This window comes from Pyxicephalus adspersus, chromosome 3, assembly GCF_032062135.1.
Source record: "Pyxicephalus adspersus chromosome 3, UCB_Pads_2.0, whole genome shotgun sequence".
NCBI lineage: Eukaryota > Metazoa > Chordata > Amphibia > Anura > Pyxicephalidae > Pyxicephalus > Pyxicephalus adspersus.
The window spans coordinates 124,054,496-124,070,488 of record NC_092860.1 but is presented as its reverse complement, the minus strand read 5'-3'; the positions used below and the strand labels follow the sequence as shown (position 1 = coordinate 124,070,488).

The following is a 15,993-nucleotide window of genomic DNA, read 5'->3' as shown; positions in this document are numbered from 1 at the left end:
ATCTAATTTCTAATGTACACAGCATGCATGTGTGTATGTATGTATGTATGTATGTGTGTATGTATGTATGTATGTATGAGAAAGAGAATGATGACATATTTTACTGCTACTACTGTATTCGATTTGAGGTTCTATTGCTCTACACATGAGAAATGACTTGACAGAGACATTCTAGTCTATCATTATTAGAGGCTAGGGCTTCATTTAGTTAAAAAGCAAACATGGACTCTGAAGTCATACCATGTGTGAATGAGAAAGTATTTGGCTGGCAGTCAGCACTTCCTCTTCTGAAGACTCATCAGTGTCCTCTTGGTTAGTTAGGTTCAAACTAGGAGTGCTTCCCGAGTACTGACATTCCTGTAGAGATGGCGTGTCACCTTTGTCAATACTGTCCAAAGAACGCCTGCGAACTCCCCAGTTAAAGTTGTCAACACTTTCACCCTGTAAAGAAAATATATTTAACATAAAGCAACATGTCTAATCTTACTTAGAACATCAAGAATCACATGCAGTGCAAGCAATTGAGGTGATAGCTCTGAAATAAAAGGAAAGCACAATTCACTGAATACAAAAACAGAACAAGTAACGGATAACTTGGCCAATATGCAGATCTATTATTAAAACAGCAAACTTTGAACATTTTATATACTGCACAAACACACCACATGGGATCACAGCTAAAACAAGCCACTCCACCAGGCTGCAACTTACCTGCAGCTCCTGGTTAGCAAAAAGGAAAACACAAATATTCATCATAAGTAACAAGGACAAACATAGAGGCAGGAAAAAACAAATATGTATTACTTAAACATTACTTATACAGACTAAACGGTGGGCAGAGCAGCACTGCATTGTTAATGTACAGGGTACACTAGGGCTGACATTTTTTTTAAAGAAGTGACTGGGGATTAATTTTATCAGCTAATAATCATCAAGAGTCATCAAGTTAAACTATTTACATGCTGCACATGGCTAGAATGCTGAGTGTTCATCTGTGCTTTCACCCCAAGTAAATGCACCTGAACAAGCTGTTAATCTGTGTACATGGAGTACTAAAACCACTGTACTGTAGCAGGAAACTAGCATAGTCACAAAATGGTATATCTTCTCACAATAGGTTCTCTGCCATGGACTAAAAAGTAACCATGCCACCTCCATCACTGTTATGTAAGCAAGGACCCTACTTTAACACAACCTGCCTTTCTATATGGAGACTTTAACCCTAGGCTATGCACAGGGACTAGATTTCAGTCCAAGTTGTCATTCAAATGCTAAATGGCAGAGCTTATAATAGCCAATGAGGCGCTGGAAACTGACCAATGACAGAAGTGTCCTAGGAATTAACATGTCCGGAAGTAGATATTGTAAAAATTACACTGGATATTTAAAGGTAAAACTCTTGAATGTACACTGAGCTGCACATGCAAAGCTCAGTGTACCATCCTGGCTTATATGTCTGCTGTGATTAGTGGCAAGGTATCCCTGTCAAAGCTCGTGGCTCTGTTTTTGTACAACTTTGAGTATTCCCAATTCCGTTTTTTCCCAATTGCGTGGGATTCCTATTTACTAACCATGATAGGTGCATCTTTCCTCCATTGAACTCCTCTTGCCCTACTTTAAGTAGGTTTTGCATTCCCATAGACTTGTGTGGGGAGGCAAAACTTGCTTGAAGCAAACAAAAGATGGTTGACACAGTCTTTACAGTGTTATAGAGGCATAAAACAACAGGAGGAACCTGGAGGTGCCTGCATATAGTTATAAGTTATAAGCATATATATATAAGTTATATACACTAGATTCACTAATCATATTTGCAAAGAGCTCAGAATATGTAACAGTTTTATTTAATAATTTATTTTTAGCTATAGAAAGGCTGAAACGGAACAAAGGCCTAAGAAGCTAGTGCTCTTTGCACTTATACTTTATGACTGATACATTTGTATTAATATTATGCAGTATTTATATAGCGCTGACATATTACGCAGCACTTTACGTCCATAGTCATGTAAATGATAAATTACATAAATCAGTTCCACAAAATTGTATGACCAGGATTTGATTATGCATCTTGGTATATAAAGTAAACAGACTTAAAATAATCTGCTCTGTTTGTGTCCAACTTTCTTTTCCTAACAGCTCATAATTTCTAACACAGTTCAGCCAAACCCCCACTGCTTGCAATTATTGGGTTTACAGGGGCAAGCGGTCGACATTTAAAAGACAAACACAGGGCACCTCACCTCAGCATCTTCCAACTCAACATCAAGAAAATCAAAGTCCTTGAAGACACCAAACTGCTGTTCACTGCCAGTGTCCTCGACAGCCACTTCCTCCTCTTGAATAGCTTCCTCTGTGCTCAGAATCAGGCTGGTCTGCTGATCTCCACCTTCAAGATCTTCATTTGATGAGAAGACCACCTGTGGAGAGAAGAGATTGGAACACAAGCCATCTAAACACTCACATTCTCTGTATGTGGCTGACTCGTGACAACTTACAGGTGCCAAGGCTCTCTCAGCAAAGTGTTTTTTAGGCTACAGCCACATGACATGCAATTAAAACAGGTTTAATTAGCTGCTGCGATGGCAACATATCACACTTACTGATGGATTTTTGGGAAGACCAGAGTCTGGCCCACACAGGGATAGGACATTCATTAACTTTTCTCGAGTTCTCCTCTGGAAAAGAAAAATCATAGTGGAGAAGAAAATTAGCAAAACAGTGTGCATCTTCTTATTAATCAGGTTGCAGTAATGAGAAACAAGAAAAAAACAACATTATTGAATGTCAGACGTATAAATCAACTTGGATCAGACAGTTGTAATACCCTTATTCCTTAGCATGGTGCAGAATGTGGTCTTAAATTATTCTAATTGTATATTTTACAAGCAAAAAGCAAGTAAAAACTAAAAGTAAGCACACCTATGGAGTACAAAAGCAGCTAAAAGAAAATCTGGATGCTGCAAAAATCTCTTTACCCAAGCTCTGACCTGCAGGATGAACCAGCTACTCAGCACAGATTAAGTAGAAGGTTCAGGCCTGACAAGTCACAGCAAGATATTAACTGCCTCAGTGCCACAGGAACTTTATCCTTTGCATGCTCTTCTAGTAGGCAGAGACTGATCTGTATTGCTTGTATAACCCTTACTTTACATAAATTCCACTAGTGGAATGGAAGAGGGGAATTCATATTAAGTAGAACTTAAAGGGTCAAACCATTCTAAAGCTCTAAACAAGTAGGATTTGCATGAGAATATTTAACCTCCCTAGAGGTAACCCCAAGTGTGACTCGGGGTAGAAAAAAATTGCTAAAAGTGGTAACCCCGAGTCAATCTTGGGGTATGTAAACCTATGGGAAGGTTAGTAAATAGAGCGCTTACCTGATCCGTCGGCGTCCCGTGACGTCCAGCGCCGCGATCGCCGTCTTCTTCCCTCTTCCTGCTTCTGCACACGATGAATCACCGGGGAGTTCCCGATGACGTTGGTGTGCGTGTGTACGTTGCTGGCGGGGTGGGAAATTCAAAATCCATTTGTATTGCATTCAAAACAAAATAACTGTGTTGAATGCAAATCATTGGATTTCTATGTGTAAAAGCAGTACATTGTTTTCAAGAACATTTATTTTACAGTATATATAATAGTATAAGTATAATATGTATTTTTTTTTTATTTTTAGATTTTTAAAATTGTTTTTACATGATTTTGTGTTTCAAACTTTATTATACTCATACTATTATATTATACTGTAAAATACATTTTCATGAAAAACAATGTACTGCTTTTAGACATATAAAACCAGAAAGAAATGAACTGATATGGAGGGTAATGGTGCAATGAGGAGTATACAACGTGTGATAACCCAACCTACTTTATGAATGATGGTACTTTATTTATAATAATTATTTACAACATTATTGGGATAAGTAAGAATTACACATAAATTATACTCACCTTTTAAAAACAATGGGCTGCATTTATAGATATGAATGTGTCCTAAAAAGAAATGTGGGCAACTAATAATAAAGGCCTTCCCTAATAATATTATAAATAGCATTTATTTGCCTTCTGTGTTATGCAAGAACCAGGGCTGTGAAGTCAGAGGTAGTACTATTTAGGAGAACTCTGACTCTAGGTACACAAATTTTGCTAAAACTTTTGTATGTTGAACTCACATCAACCCCTACAATGAAGGGCCAGTAAGCTTGCATTAGTGTAAGTGAGGTTGTTGTGGGTCTGGAGGGGAAGAAGAGGAGCTCACTGGCTGCTGCGTCTTGAGGATAAGTTAGAGGTAAAAGTGATTGTTTTAGGCTTTATTATTATTATTATTAAACAGGATTTATATAGTGCCAACATATTACGCAGCGCTGTACAATAAATAGGGATTGCAAATGACAGACTAATACAGACAGTGATACAGGAGGTGAGGACCCTGCCCCGAAGAGCTTACAATCTAGTAGGTGAGGGAATTTCACACACAATAGGATGGGAAATATGTAGTGGTGGGAAGTAGTGGTGGTTTCAATTGACAGAAGAAGACGGGTAGGCAAGTTTGAAAAAATGGGTTTTGAGCGGTCTTTTAAATGAGCAGAAAGTAGGAGCAAGCCGAATAGGACGAGGAAGACCATTCCAGAGAACTGGAGCAGCTCTAGAGAAGCCTTGTAACCGTGCATGTGATGAGGTTATGAGTGAGGAAGTCAATAGTAGGTCATTGGAGGAGCGGAGAGAGCAGCAGGGGGAGTATTTTTTAACCATGTCAGAAATGTAAGTGGGACAAGATCTGTGGAGGGATTTGAAGGCAAAGCACAGGAGCTTAAATTTGATTCTAAGGTGAAATGGAAGCCAATGGAGAGAACTACAAAGAGATGCAGCCGAAGAGGAGCGGAGGGATGGATGAATGAGTCTGGCTGCAGCATTCATAATAGATTGTAGAGGAGAGACTTAACTGGAACTTAATCTTGCAAACTATTCAGAATTGGAAGCACATTTAATACCTAATCTAGAAGGGACTTGTGATGTACACAATGATAAAGTTTTGTTGTTTGGTGAAGACAAAGGAGAATAAGAGTAAAAATATTTACTTCCTGTGTACCACTACAAAGAAAATAAAATATTCCTTGTAGAAGGGGAATGATTTGCACAATGCATGTGTTATCTAAAGGGCTCTATTACCTGAGAAAGCTGTGGTCTTTTCCAGCTAACAGGAACAAGAGCGTTGGAGTTAGATCCGGAAGAAGTGGAGGATGTACTGCGTGTTACAGCGATAACTTTTGCTTTTCCATTTCTTCCTGCTGCACTGTGTTGATCTCCGTACTTCTGTCCTATTATTGGTGTCTGTAGGTAACCACAGACAATGAAAATAAGATCATGAAAAGTATCCAAGATGGTGGAATGAGAAGAAGTGGATATATATGAAACAGAGACTATATTAATTCTGCAGAATCTCACCTCTGATATGTCAAAATGGAAATCCAATGTTTTTCCAGGTAGCTCTTTTGAGGCACAATTAAATATTTTTGTAAAGATTTCAGGTGAACCTATATCCCTGTAGGATTTTGGAGCATCGTTTGGCACTACTAGACATGCAGAGCGGGAAACCACAAGTTTAAGAATATTCAGTGCTTCTCTCCAATATGCACTCTGAAAGGACATAGAAAAAATAGAATTATGGTTTTAAGGTGCATACAAATACAATAAATATGGACAAAAAAGAACAACACAAGTGGAATGCTGCACCAAAGTTACAAGCCATGTACTATTCTGCACTTTAATGTCTAATGCCTAAAAACATCCCTCTAAATTGTCAGCAATTAAGTAGAGGTGATCCACATTACTTTACACCCTCTTTCAAATGTACAAACATATATATAATCAGGGCAGACTCAGAAGCCAAAAGTTGCTGATGTTTTATCACAATATATTACAAATTCTCAAAACTAGGTGCAATCACAGACATTTTTTTAAACACTATTGTAAAACTGTCTATATTTTTCAATTCTGATGGTTAGTTTGTAATACAATGTGTACTACTATTTTTGATGGCCCTCAAAAGCACCAGGTTGTTAGTTTGACTTTAAATCACATCGCAAACTTGCACATTGCTGGTCTTTGCACTGCAAAAATGCAAATGAAGATGGCATTCAGTATGCTATTTATCTTATATGATTTTCAAATACCAAACCATGACAGAGAGAAAACTGTACAGAAAAAGGGTAATAGCATCATGATAAGGGGATTTGGGGGTCTCCTTGCAGACCTGTTGTAGTACCTTTTATGGAATCTTGGCATAATCTTATTTTGGCCTGAAGGGGTAAAAAGTATCATTTACTACTGACTGTCAATGGATTAGGAAAAACTGTCCCAACTTCTCATTAGCTTTACTACTGGCAAGTGATGCCATCCATTAATGTAATGGCTCAAAACTGAGGGTTACCAGAAAGTAAGGGACAGTAACATATCATAACAGCAGGAATGTATACATTAAAAGGAGATCTGATGTGCGCGCTTCTGGGGTTGCCTGTGAAATGGAAATCTAATATATTTGCCAAATTCAGTGCTGTAAGCTTGCCATTGCCAAAGTTAAGAATTTATTTGTTTAATCACGTGTCAAATTGAAAAAAACAAAAAAAACACTACTAATGAAATTCATGCCTACAGAACAATCTTAGCTGCTTCTATGTACTGTACATGACAACCGTTACATATACACAGATCTGCGAATACTCTGTACTGTCACATACAGTAAGAATATTTTGTTATGTACATCTCTACAGTCATGTATACACTGTTCTGAGGATGGTATTGTTGGAACTACTAATTTGACCTGCTTTCATTTCAGTGCTCCTGAATAAAGTGTTCCAGCCAAGCAAAAAGATATATAAAGCAGTTTATATCAAGCTGGCTTTGTGCTCAGGGGCATTCTTGCACAGAACCTTGCATTGTAAAATGTTGGTTATGACAGCAGGACATTGGAAATTAATTACAAGTCATACATCTAGCTTTTATAGGTAAAATAAAAAAAAAGGAAAAACTGGGCATATTAAAAAAATGACATTGTGAATAACGCAGATCAGTTACATGCTCTGGGGTCAATGGGACAATGTCCATTCCACTGGGGGGAAACATAAAGAACAAAGGTGTGTAATAGCACACATACACACATTTTCCCCATATACAAAGAAAAAACATATAAACACAATCTAGGATGTTTACAGATTGACCTATCTGCTTTCATTATGCACTTTAATTTTACACGAGGAGAAAATAAAGAATTTCAATACAGTCAAATCTAGAAAAAATCCCCACCTGAACATATTTTCCTATGACTTTTATAATTTCAAGGTTAAACTGCTTCACTGGTGCAGTAGAGAGGTCAATGTGACTGAGGAGGCTGTAGATGATCTGTAGTAATGATTGCTGCATGCTGGACAGGCCCTTCTCCAGGAGCTGTAATACAAGGACAACAAAATATAGAGTAAGTCAGGTCAGAATTTAAAGGGTCAGGTCAGTAAAGTGTGAAGATTTCTGTTCCGGATGGAGCTGTGTGTTAGGCAATCCATTGGATTCTTACATGTGGTGTCGACTACAACAGCTGGTGCTTACTACCATACCTCCAGCTCTGTCCCCATACAACTTGCCTTGGGAGTACTGATTGCGATTTTGCTCACTTCTGATGTGCCCAGATTCCCAGTTAGATTTTTTTTATAATACTGTCTATATTTTAACAAATCCACAAGCACCATAATTAAATAGGGATAGGTGCAGTTATTTTGGGCTAGAGCCATAATACAGCAAAGAATTGATATTCTTTAACAAAGCTATTGTCAATGCAAAATTTGCATGGAGTAAGGCCACGTACACAAGTTAGACTTTTGTAGTTCGATCCTTTCCAACAACAAAAGACTGAAAGGTGCATGAACGAGCGATGTACATAGAGCACCGTTCTGCTCTATAGAGAGAGGAGGGGGAAAACGAGCGAGTGGCACCCCGCTCCTCTCTCTCCCCTTTACTTGTTTTGGGGTCGTTCATCACACGTCAGATTCTCGTCCGATACTAGCCCTGAATCAATAATCAGACGAGAGTCACCTGAGGTTTGTACGTAGTCTTAGTTTTATTTAGTGATAATGATTTGACATATTCACATTTCCAGTATCTAGTACTCAGTGGCTGAAAAATAATGCTTTCCACTAAAAATAGATGTATAAAAGGCTGTGTCACCTGGTTATATCCAAGACAATATATAAGTCTTACCTCGGCAAGATATGTGACCAGGTTGAATGTTATATCAGAAAAGGAATCGTGGAGATATCGACATACAACATTGATCCAATTAGCACAGTCTCTGGAGTAACTGTGTGTGCTGTAAAGGCTCATCATATGGGCCAAATTTGTAAAGGTGGCACTCTTCTCCTCCGCACAAACCTATTGAATAAAACACAAATACTGATGGTTGATACTAATAAATGCTAAATTATAATCTTTTGCCACTGTCAATACCATGGTTTTTATATACCAACTAAGGAAGGTATGTCCAGGAAGGTATGTCCAAAAACATCCTATCATAACGTGAGAGACTTAAAGCCGACCTAAACCTAAAATTTTTACTTTACATAAAAGGGTAGACAAGGGAGGGTGCAGCATCTTCCCTTTCTGTCTTGATCACCGTGGGCATAGACAGTGAGATCGGCAATCTTTTTCCCCATCTAGGTCACCCGATTGTGCATCTGGGCAGTGTGAGATCGGGTGAAGTGGGTAGAAAAACCATAAAGAAGAGAGAAAGTGTCGAAGGCCAGTGATTACTCTGCGCTGGGGCAAAGACTGATACTGGGTCGACACAGGACCCAAAGAAACCCACCGACGGATCAATGGATCTGTGGGATTAAGTGTGTTTTGTTTTTTTTTTTAATTGTGGGTTTAGTTCCGCTTTAATACTTCCGCTTGAAGCAAATTTATTACAACATGTTTTTCCAAAAAGCCCCAAACAGATGCATTATTTCTACAAAAAGGTAAATATTTTGCTGCTTTGCCTTCAGTACACTGGAATTGGATCTGGATGATGTAAACCACAGCAATTGCAAGTTATACCTTCTATAAGAATACTTTAGACACAGAGGCAAAATATGACCACCCCAAAGTCTTGAAACCTAATAATGCCAATCCACCTGAATTATTCATTACTCAGTTTGTTAGACAAGTACTCACCTTTGCTATTCTTTCAGCTGTTTCTTTACAGAATGGTGTTGGGTTATCAAAATGCTGTATTAGATGTGGCAGCAGGCATAAAATATTGAGCGGAAACCCTGCACAAAAAATGACATGACACGTCAGGCATGCTGAAAGATAATATTATTTCTATATTAAATCAAATCAGGGTTGTGGAGTCAGAGTCAGTAAATTTTTGCTGCAGGTGCCTTCTATTTGCTTTTGAATCCAACTCCACAACACTGGCTGGAATATAGTATTTTTTTTTTCAATATTTAACAATGCTGCAGACTGAGCATAACTGGGAAAGTGACAATTTTATACCACTTAGGCTAGACATACACACATTTTAGTTTGATTGAGTTTTATTTTACTTCATTAATATTAGTAATCAAAAATGAATTATGCATACTACTGCACATTGCAATTAAAACACAATCTATTATCAAGTATTGAGATGTAAACCAAGCACTATATTTTCACTTATTGCAAAAGTCTTTCAAATCTACACTCAATTTCATTGCTTTTATCCAATTCAAAAATAAAGATGGAAGAATGGATAAAATGATTGAAAAGGCTTCACAATTTATGGTGTGAGAACTGCATTATGCTTTCTTATTTTATTAATGGTATTAAGAGCCACTGAGATAAAATCAGGTGAAGAATATGCCTCCTACAGACTGTATTCAGGTTTGCTAATTCCTAGGAGACACTCACAAGGTGGAAGTACTGTTACAATATGAATCAAGCAAACATGGCCATGCCATGGAATTACAAATTATTTATATCCTAGAACTGATGCCAGCACTCACCACTTAGCAAGGGAGGATCCACTATGGTGTGCTTGGAAACAGTGATAAGCTTGCTGAGCAGATGCACAGTCATTTCCTGTGTGGATATGGAGGTAAAACCCTTTAAGAAGAGCTGCTGCAGACCAGGGAAATTACTCCATTTCAGTTTGCTCTGCACCTTCTCGATCTTTTCCCTGCTTTCTGACTTATCCAGCGGCAGGTGTGTGAATAACTTGTTAAGCAGCTTAAGAGCAAGCAAATATTCATACTCATAGTCTGACTCCAGCAAGGACGCTGCTATCCAGAAAATAGTAGCCATGAGATTGGTGGGATCAGTAGTGGGCTGGAGATCATGAATCCCTCCCTCTCGCAGGGAGGAGAGGCTTCTAGTCCTTGCTAAACTGCCCCCATGGTTCATCCTGCCATCCATTATATCCAGTGTGTTACTCCGCCGCCGGTCCAGTCGACGGTCAACCATTAAACTTAGCCTCAAAGAGTTGCTTCTAGCACTGTTGCAATATGCCATGAAGTTGCCGCTACTAAGAGGACTTGTGCTTAGATTCAGCTGCCCAGTGCTCTTCCTGTTTGCGGCATTCTTATTGCCCATCATTGGCTCTGGGTACGAGGTGCTATTGAACAGAAAATGAAAACATTCATTACAAGGACCTATCACACACATAATAAGCAAAAGTGGCAAAATTAGGAAAAAAATTTGAGAACATAAAGATGAACCTACTTATTGCATTCACCTGGCTCTACGTGCCAAATAAGAAAAACACAAATGTGAAAAATAAACAACAATATGACATCTCTTCTAAGTAGCAAATGTGAAAGAATTTTACATATTAAAAGCTGTGCATAGTCACATGTATATTTTTAATGGGTATGAAGTAGATAAAAATATCTGGAGTAAATTACACCCCTTTGTTCTATTCTAGGTAGGTTGGGTTCTCAGTCAATGCAATAGAATGCGAGGTTACCAAAGAGTATCATATCCTGTGCTGCATATGAACTGTACTCTTAGGTAATCCCTGACCTATTCACTAGCAGTGTTCTTACAATGGTAACAGAGACTTACTGAGCAAGTGCAGACAGGAGGTCATAATGCTTCATGGTTTCTGACAGTGTGTCAATAGCTGACTCTAATGTTAGAAGAAGTTCAATGACAAAACCCTAGAAAAAAACAAAAACAAAATTCATATTTAATTTATGTATCACATGTATCTTCATTACTACTCAACTTGTTTGTGATTTAACAATGGAAACAGTTTGCAAGTCTACAATAAATTTTAAAGATTACCCAAAGTGGATAAAAATATAAAAAAAAGATGCACTGTAATAATACCTGTGCTTCCTCCCCAGCATCTCCCACTGTCTCCACCAGCCTGGAAAGGACATCTGATAGAGTCTGTGCAGTGAGAGGCTGCCTGAGGGCCCGGAAGATCTGAAACGACCTTCCAGCATAATGGCGAGATGAGCAGGAGAGAGCTGTCTGCAACGCCACCTCACTGAGATGGTGTTCGAGCTGGAACCCTACAAAACAGGATAAAATAATTGGGACTGTATAAAATAGAGAGCTATACATTACTGATATTCTGCCTTATAACAAGATATCCACTAGATTGTAAGCTCTTCGGGGCAGGGTCCTCTCATCCTATATCACTCTCTGTATTAGTCTGTCATTTGCAACCCCTATTTAATGTACAGCGCTGCGTAATATGTTGGCGCTATATAAATCCTGTTTATTATTAATATTAATAATAATAATAATAATAATAATAATACATATGAAGAAACTAAATTACTGACATTATATGAAGTTGAAGCATCTTCCTAATGTGTACAGGTGTAAAAGCATGTGCTGCGCGACCAGTTAGGTCCATTTTCTAGAACAAGCTACATGGGTCTCAGAACAAAACCAGATAAACATTAGAGTAGTCTGATGGAATTCGATAACGGGAGTCTGTGGGCACAAAATAGTTAGTACTCCAGCAAAGCTTCTCTGATAGAATCACTTGTTTTACACAGAACAATACATTTTTTTCCTATCCTAACCTAGCTGCTGAAAGTACTGTGCCAATGACAGTATAAGTTTAAATATGAGATGGGTTTATTTCTACTGGCAATGTTTAAGAAAGACTAGTGGATAAACAATATTAAGTTTTTTTCAAAATTCAAACCTTGGACCCTAGCACTGGTATTTTAAGATGAAGCCCATACAGTCAGAGGTTATCTAGAGCGTCTGATGCCTGAAACCTATGAAGCTATCACTTAAACTCTTTAATAAACTTCTGAATGACCTAAATACATTTCTAATAACAGTTTACTGTTTTCACTTACCTGATCTACAGTGCTTGAAAACAGAGACCACATGTTTTAAAAATGCTGTAAGTTGCTCAGCACTTTTAATACTAGGATTTTTTGCAGAAACATCTTCATGATTCCACAGTGGTCCTTTTTTCCTAAAAGACAATGCAGGAGTTGGATCATATAGAAAAGGTTACATTTAGAAAGCATACTGTAAACTAAAGGAAAAGTATAAGATGTACCTTGATGTAATGAACTCTATGAGGGTTTTCACCTTCTCATCCTGTTCTACAGAAAGATCCACCTCATTGAGGATAGTGGTATGGAGGTGGGGAACAGCAGTGCTTGTATTCCCTAAGCTTATGCTTGAAGAGGTAGAACTTGAGCTGAGCCCTGAGTCCGTCATAGGGGAAGGCTGGTAATCCGGTATAAAATCATTAATACCTGCAGACAAGAAGTTTTTCAGTTTTCAGCATATATCCATTAAAATAAGCTTTCTTGCAAACATTAAAATGTTCATTAACCAGGACTTTTTTCACCCCTTCATTCTGTTTTACCATTTCACTTAACCCGAGAGGTAATTGGAACTTGGACGCCCAAGCCAAATTTAGAACTGTCAATAATATGTTGGACTATAAGGGACAGGCAATTTTCCTTCTGAAATAAAAAAAACTTACCTTATCTGCACCCAGTCCTCTTCTATGTTTGGGATCTTAAAACGTCTTGATTAAACACGCAGAAATGATGTAACTGCCACAAATGTGCATGGCAGTTTATTCATTCCTGGCAGCATGCTATGCCAGGAACATGCAATAAGCTGCGACATTGCCTGTCTCTTTTGCCATAAAGAATCTGCCTGCTCTCAATTTATGATTTACCTTCAGTTTCGCTTTAAAGGGTCGATAAGGAGACTGAAGTGTATTGACATAAAAAATGCATGTACAACTTTTACTGCCTACATCTTTGGTTCTATGGGTCATTGTGGTAAGCAGGTATCCACAGCTTATGCATACTTCTACCATATGCTCATATTGAATAGACTTCAAAATATTTTAAATATAAATATTTATAATAAATATAATATTTATAATATTATTTATAAAAAAAAATATTATTTTATAATAAATATAAATATTCAAAATATAATAAAATAATATTTTAACCAAATTTAAGTGGATTTGGATGATAGAGAAGAATGATGTGTAAGCAAACTCCATCAATTTTCTACGATGAACACTGTTGATTAAACAGGCTCTTCTAACTTCTAATCTCTATTTTTTTTTAATCTCTTGGGGGTGAATGTCAACTGCTGCCCATAGAAATGACATTGACCAAATAAGAGAAAGGATCCCCTTATGTTTATTGCCCTGTTCTTACTCTTTGCCCTAGCTATATTAAAAAATTGGCATTGGCTCTAACCTTAGGGAGACTACCTGACATGTCACTAGAGCAGGAACAGACGAGAATGAATCTGCCCAATACTGACAAACAGCAGAAAAAACCTAAATGTGTTTGACTATAACACCTCAAAATAAAAATAAGAAAGTGGGCATGATGTGTGTTACCTGTGAAGGAGTACTCCAGATGTGCATTGCTTTTGACAGTCAGCACCCGTGGTTCGTTACATTCCCTGTTCCTGAGGAGGATAGATGCCACACTCTGCACACTGCTGTTGGGTCCCAGCACAATTAATAAATGTAGCAAAAGGCGTTTGCAATGCTCATACACCTCAGGGTGGTAGTGATCAAACCCTACAAATTTTGAAACATGCATAAAATGTTATATTCATCTTATGGTGTTGGTGGATATGTTAATCATTTTTTAAGCGAGAATGATTATAAGTAAAATAAACAATTATTACCAATGAAGATGGCGTGCAGCAAGAGATGCAGGTATCCACCCCACTCCACTTTCACACTATGATCAATGATGAGGTCTGTCAGCAGGATCACTGCCATGTTGCACCTAGATGGAAAATGGAATAATTCATTACATGTTACAAACAGAATATCAATTTAGCATACATTAAGTGTTCCCAGGCCAAACTTCTAACATGTAATGTTATGGATACCTATGCAAACATGTGCCAGGAGAAGTCGTTTCTGGTAGATAATCCACAAGGGGTGACCAGCAGCCTCCTGATGGTGGAAAAGGTAGTGGTTCTCCACGGTTGTATTCCATCACCTTGAGACGCCAGTTAGAGAACAAGGGCATTGAGTCACCTATAATACAACAGGAATAATAATGTGACTTCACACTAACTCGTTACCAGTAATAAATGCAATTTTAAAAAAAATCATTTTTTTCCCATAAAACAACTAGTATCCTTGTATATTTTTAACTTCTGCCCGCAGGATATTGTTCTGCTAAACATATTGCCTAAAACATTTATTGTAGGGATTCTGTCCCAAGTTTTTTTTCAAAAAACACTAGAGAAGTATTTAGTCATAGTGTTTTCTTCATTACACCCCCCAGCCCTACCTTTACTTTCACCATCAGACAGTACTGCAGAGAGGAAACCTTGATAATCTTAGATAAACTGAAATATCATTGTCATCCAATATAAAGACATTGGCTGACAGATTGGATGAAGTTATTTAAAAATATATATATGTTGTTATTATATATAAATGGCTACAGAAAGTAATAGGATTACTTTTCTCTTCCTCGTAGGATCCTCCAGAGCTACTGCTGTACCGAGACTCCAGCCTGTGATGCTGACGATTCAGGTTGCTATTCAGACCACTGTAGATATCAAGATGGGGATAACTGTTGCAATTAAAAGACAACATTAATAAACACTTTTAGTTTTGCCTTTTTTATTTCATGTTAAGTACACTGTGCAGTGGCAGGTAGTAAAAGGTTGTAATGTACAGTTTATGCGTCTGATGAGGAACATATAAAAACTAACACTTCCCACACCAATAACATTTAGTATGATTAGTAAAGTCTTGTCTTCTAATTTATAATAGTGCATAGAGAAATACATATAGATATTACATCCAAGGAACTGATGTAGGTGTACAAGTCACCCAACGGATAAAAGTTTTCTTTCTATAGCTCTGTAATATGAGAGAAACATTAACCTTAAGACATTTTATTGGAGTGAGGGTGGGAGGTATGAAAGAACTTGTTTGTTACTAAACTTTGCAGATAAACTTTGCATATACACTAGTCACAATATTATAACTAAACTACAGTGTATAAAATGTAAGGTAATATAAAGAGAGAACAAATAATCTCACATTTAAACATTAAGCTGAAATTCTAGGATAATTTTGTCCATTTACATTTTTTCTAAATGGCTTATAGCATTTGCTATACGATAATCTTCTTTTCCACAGAATGTAAATATTTGCTAACACTAGAAATTGCTTATGTCTAATACCAAAGCATCTGTCATTTGTGAAAGGATTTACTTATTTATTTGCCCTGATCCAACTCTGACTTCTATATTAGTACAGCTCTAAAATCTAGACATACAGAATTCTGTAGTTGATGTGTCTTTTTAACCATATCCTTGGAAATACACAGCTATTATTTTATATAATTGGTTGACTATATGCATTTCCTGTTAAGTCTTCATTGCAGATTTTCTGGGTTTTTTATATTATTTTGTGCTATTAGTGCTGGAATTTTGTAAGGTTTCAGCTCATTAAAACATGCAAATAAGCAAGGCTTTATGTTTTAAAAGTGTTGT

The 15,993-nt window shown here is 37.4% G+C and overlaps 1 protein-coding gene across 1 annotated transcript in view; it reads right to left on the bottom strand.

Annotated features, from left to right (window-relative positions):
• Positions 1 to 15,993, bottom strand: part of FRYL (FRY like transcription coactivator) — a 134,666-nt gene that overhangs the window by 16,417 nt on the left and 102,256 nt on the right. The window contains exons 35-51 of the mRNA XM_072406862.1: positions 14,950 to 15,062; positions 14,365 to 14,515; positions 14,155 to 14,258; positions 13,859 to 14,044; positions 12,536 to 12,737; positions 12,327 to 12,448; positions 11,332 to 11,519; positions 11,065 to 11,159; positions 10,008 to 10,615; positions 9,196 to 9,293; positions 8,245 to 8,415; positions 7,300 to 7,440; positions 5,443 to 5,634; positions 5,167 to 5,328; positions 2,601 to 2,675; positions 2,241 to 2,417; positions 241 to 441 (exon numbers count right to left, since the gene is read on the bottom strand). Coding sequence (XP_072262963.1) covers positions 241 to 441; positions 2,241 to 2,417; positions 2,601 to 2,675; positions 5,167 to 5,328; positions 5,443 to 5,634; positions 7,300 to 7,440; positions 8,245 to 8,415; positions 9,196 to 9,293; positions 10,008 to 10,615; positions 11,065 to 11,159; positions 11,332 to 11,519; positions 12,327 to 12,448; positions 12,536 to 12,737; positions 13,859 to 14,044; positions 14,155 to 14,258; positions 14,365 to 14,515; positions 14,950 to 15,062 — 2,986 coding nt within the window. The remainder of the gene's footprint in view (positions 1 to 240; positions 442 to 2,240; positions 2,418 to 2,600; positions 2,676 to 5,166; positions 5,329 to 5,442; positions 5,635 to 7,299; positions 7,441 to 8,244; positions 8,416 to 9,195; positions 9,294 to 10,007; positions 10,616 to 11,064; positions 11,160 to 11,331; positions 11,520 to 12,326; positions 12,449 to 12,535; positions 12,738 to 13,858; positions 14,045 to 14,154; positions 14,259 to 14,364; positions 14,516 to 14,949; positions 15,063 to 15,993) is intronic.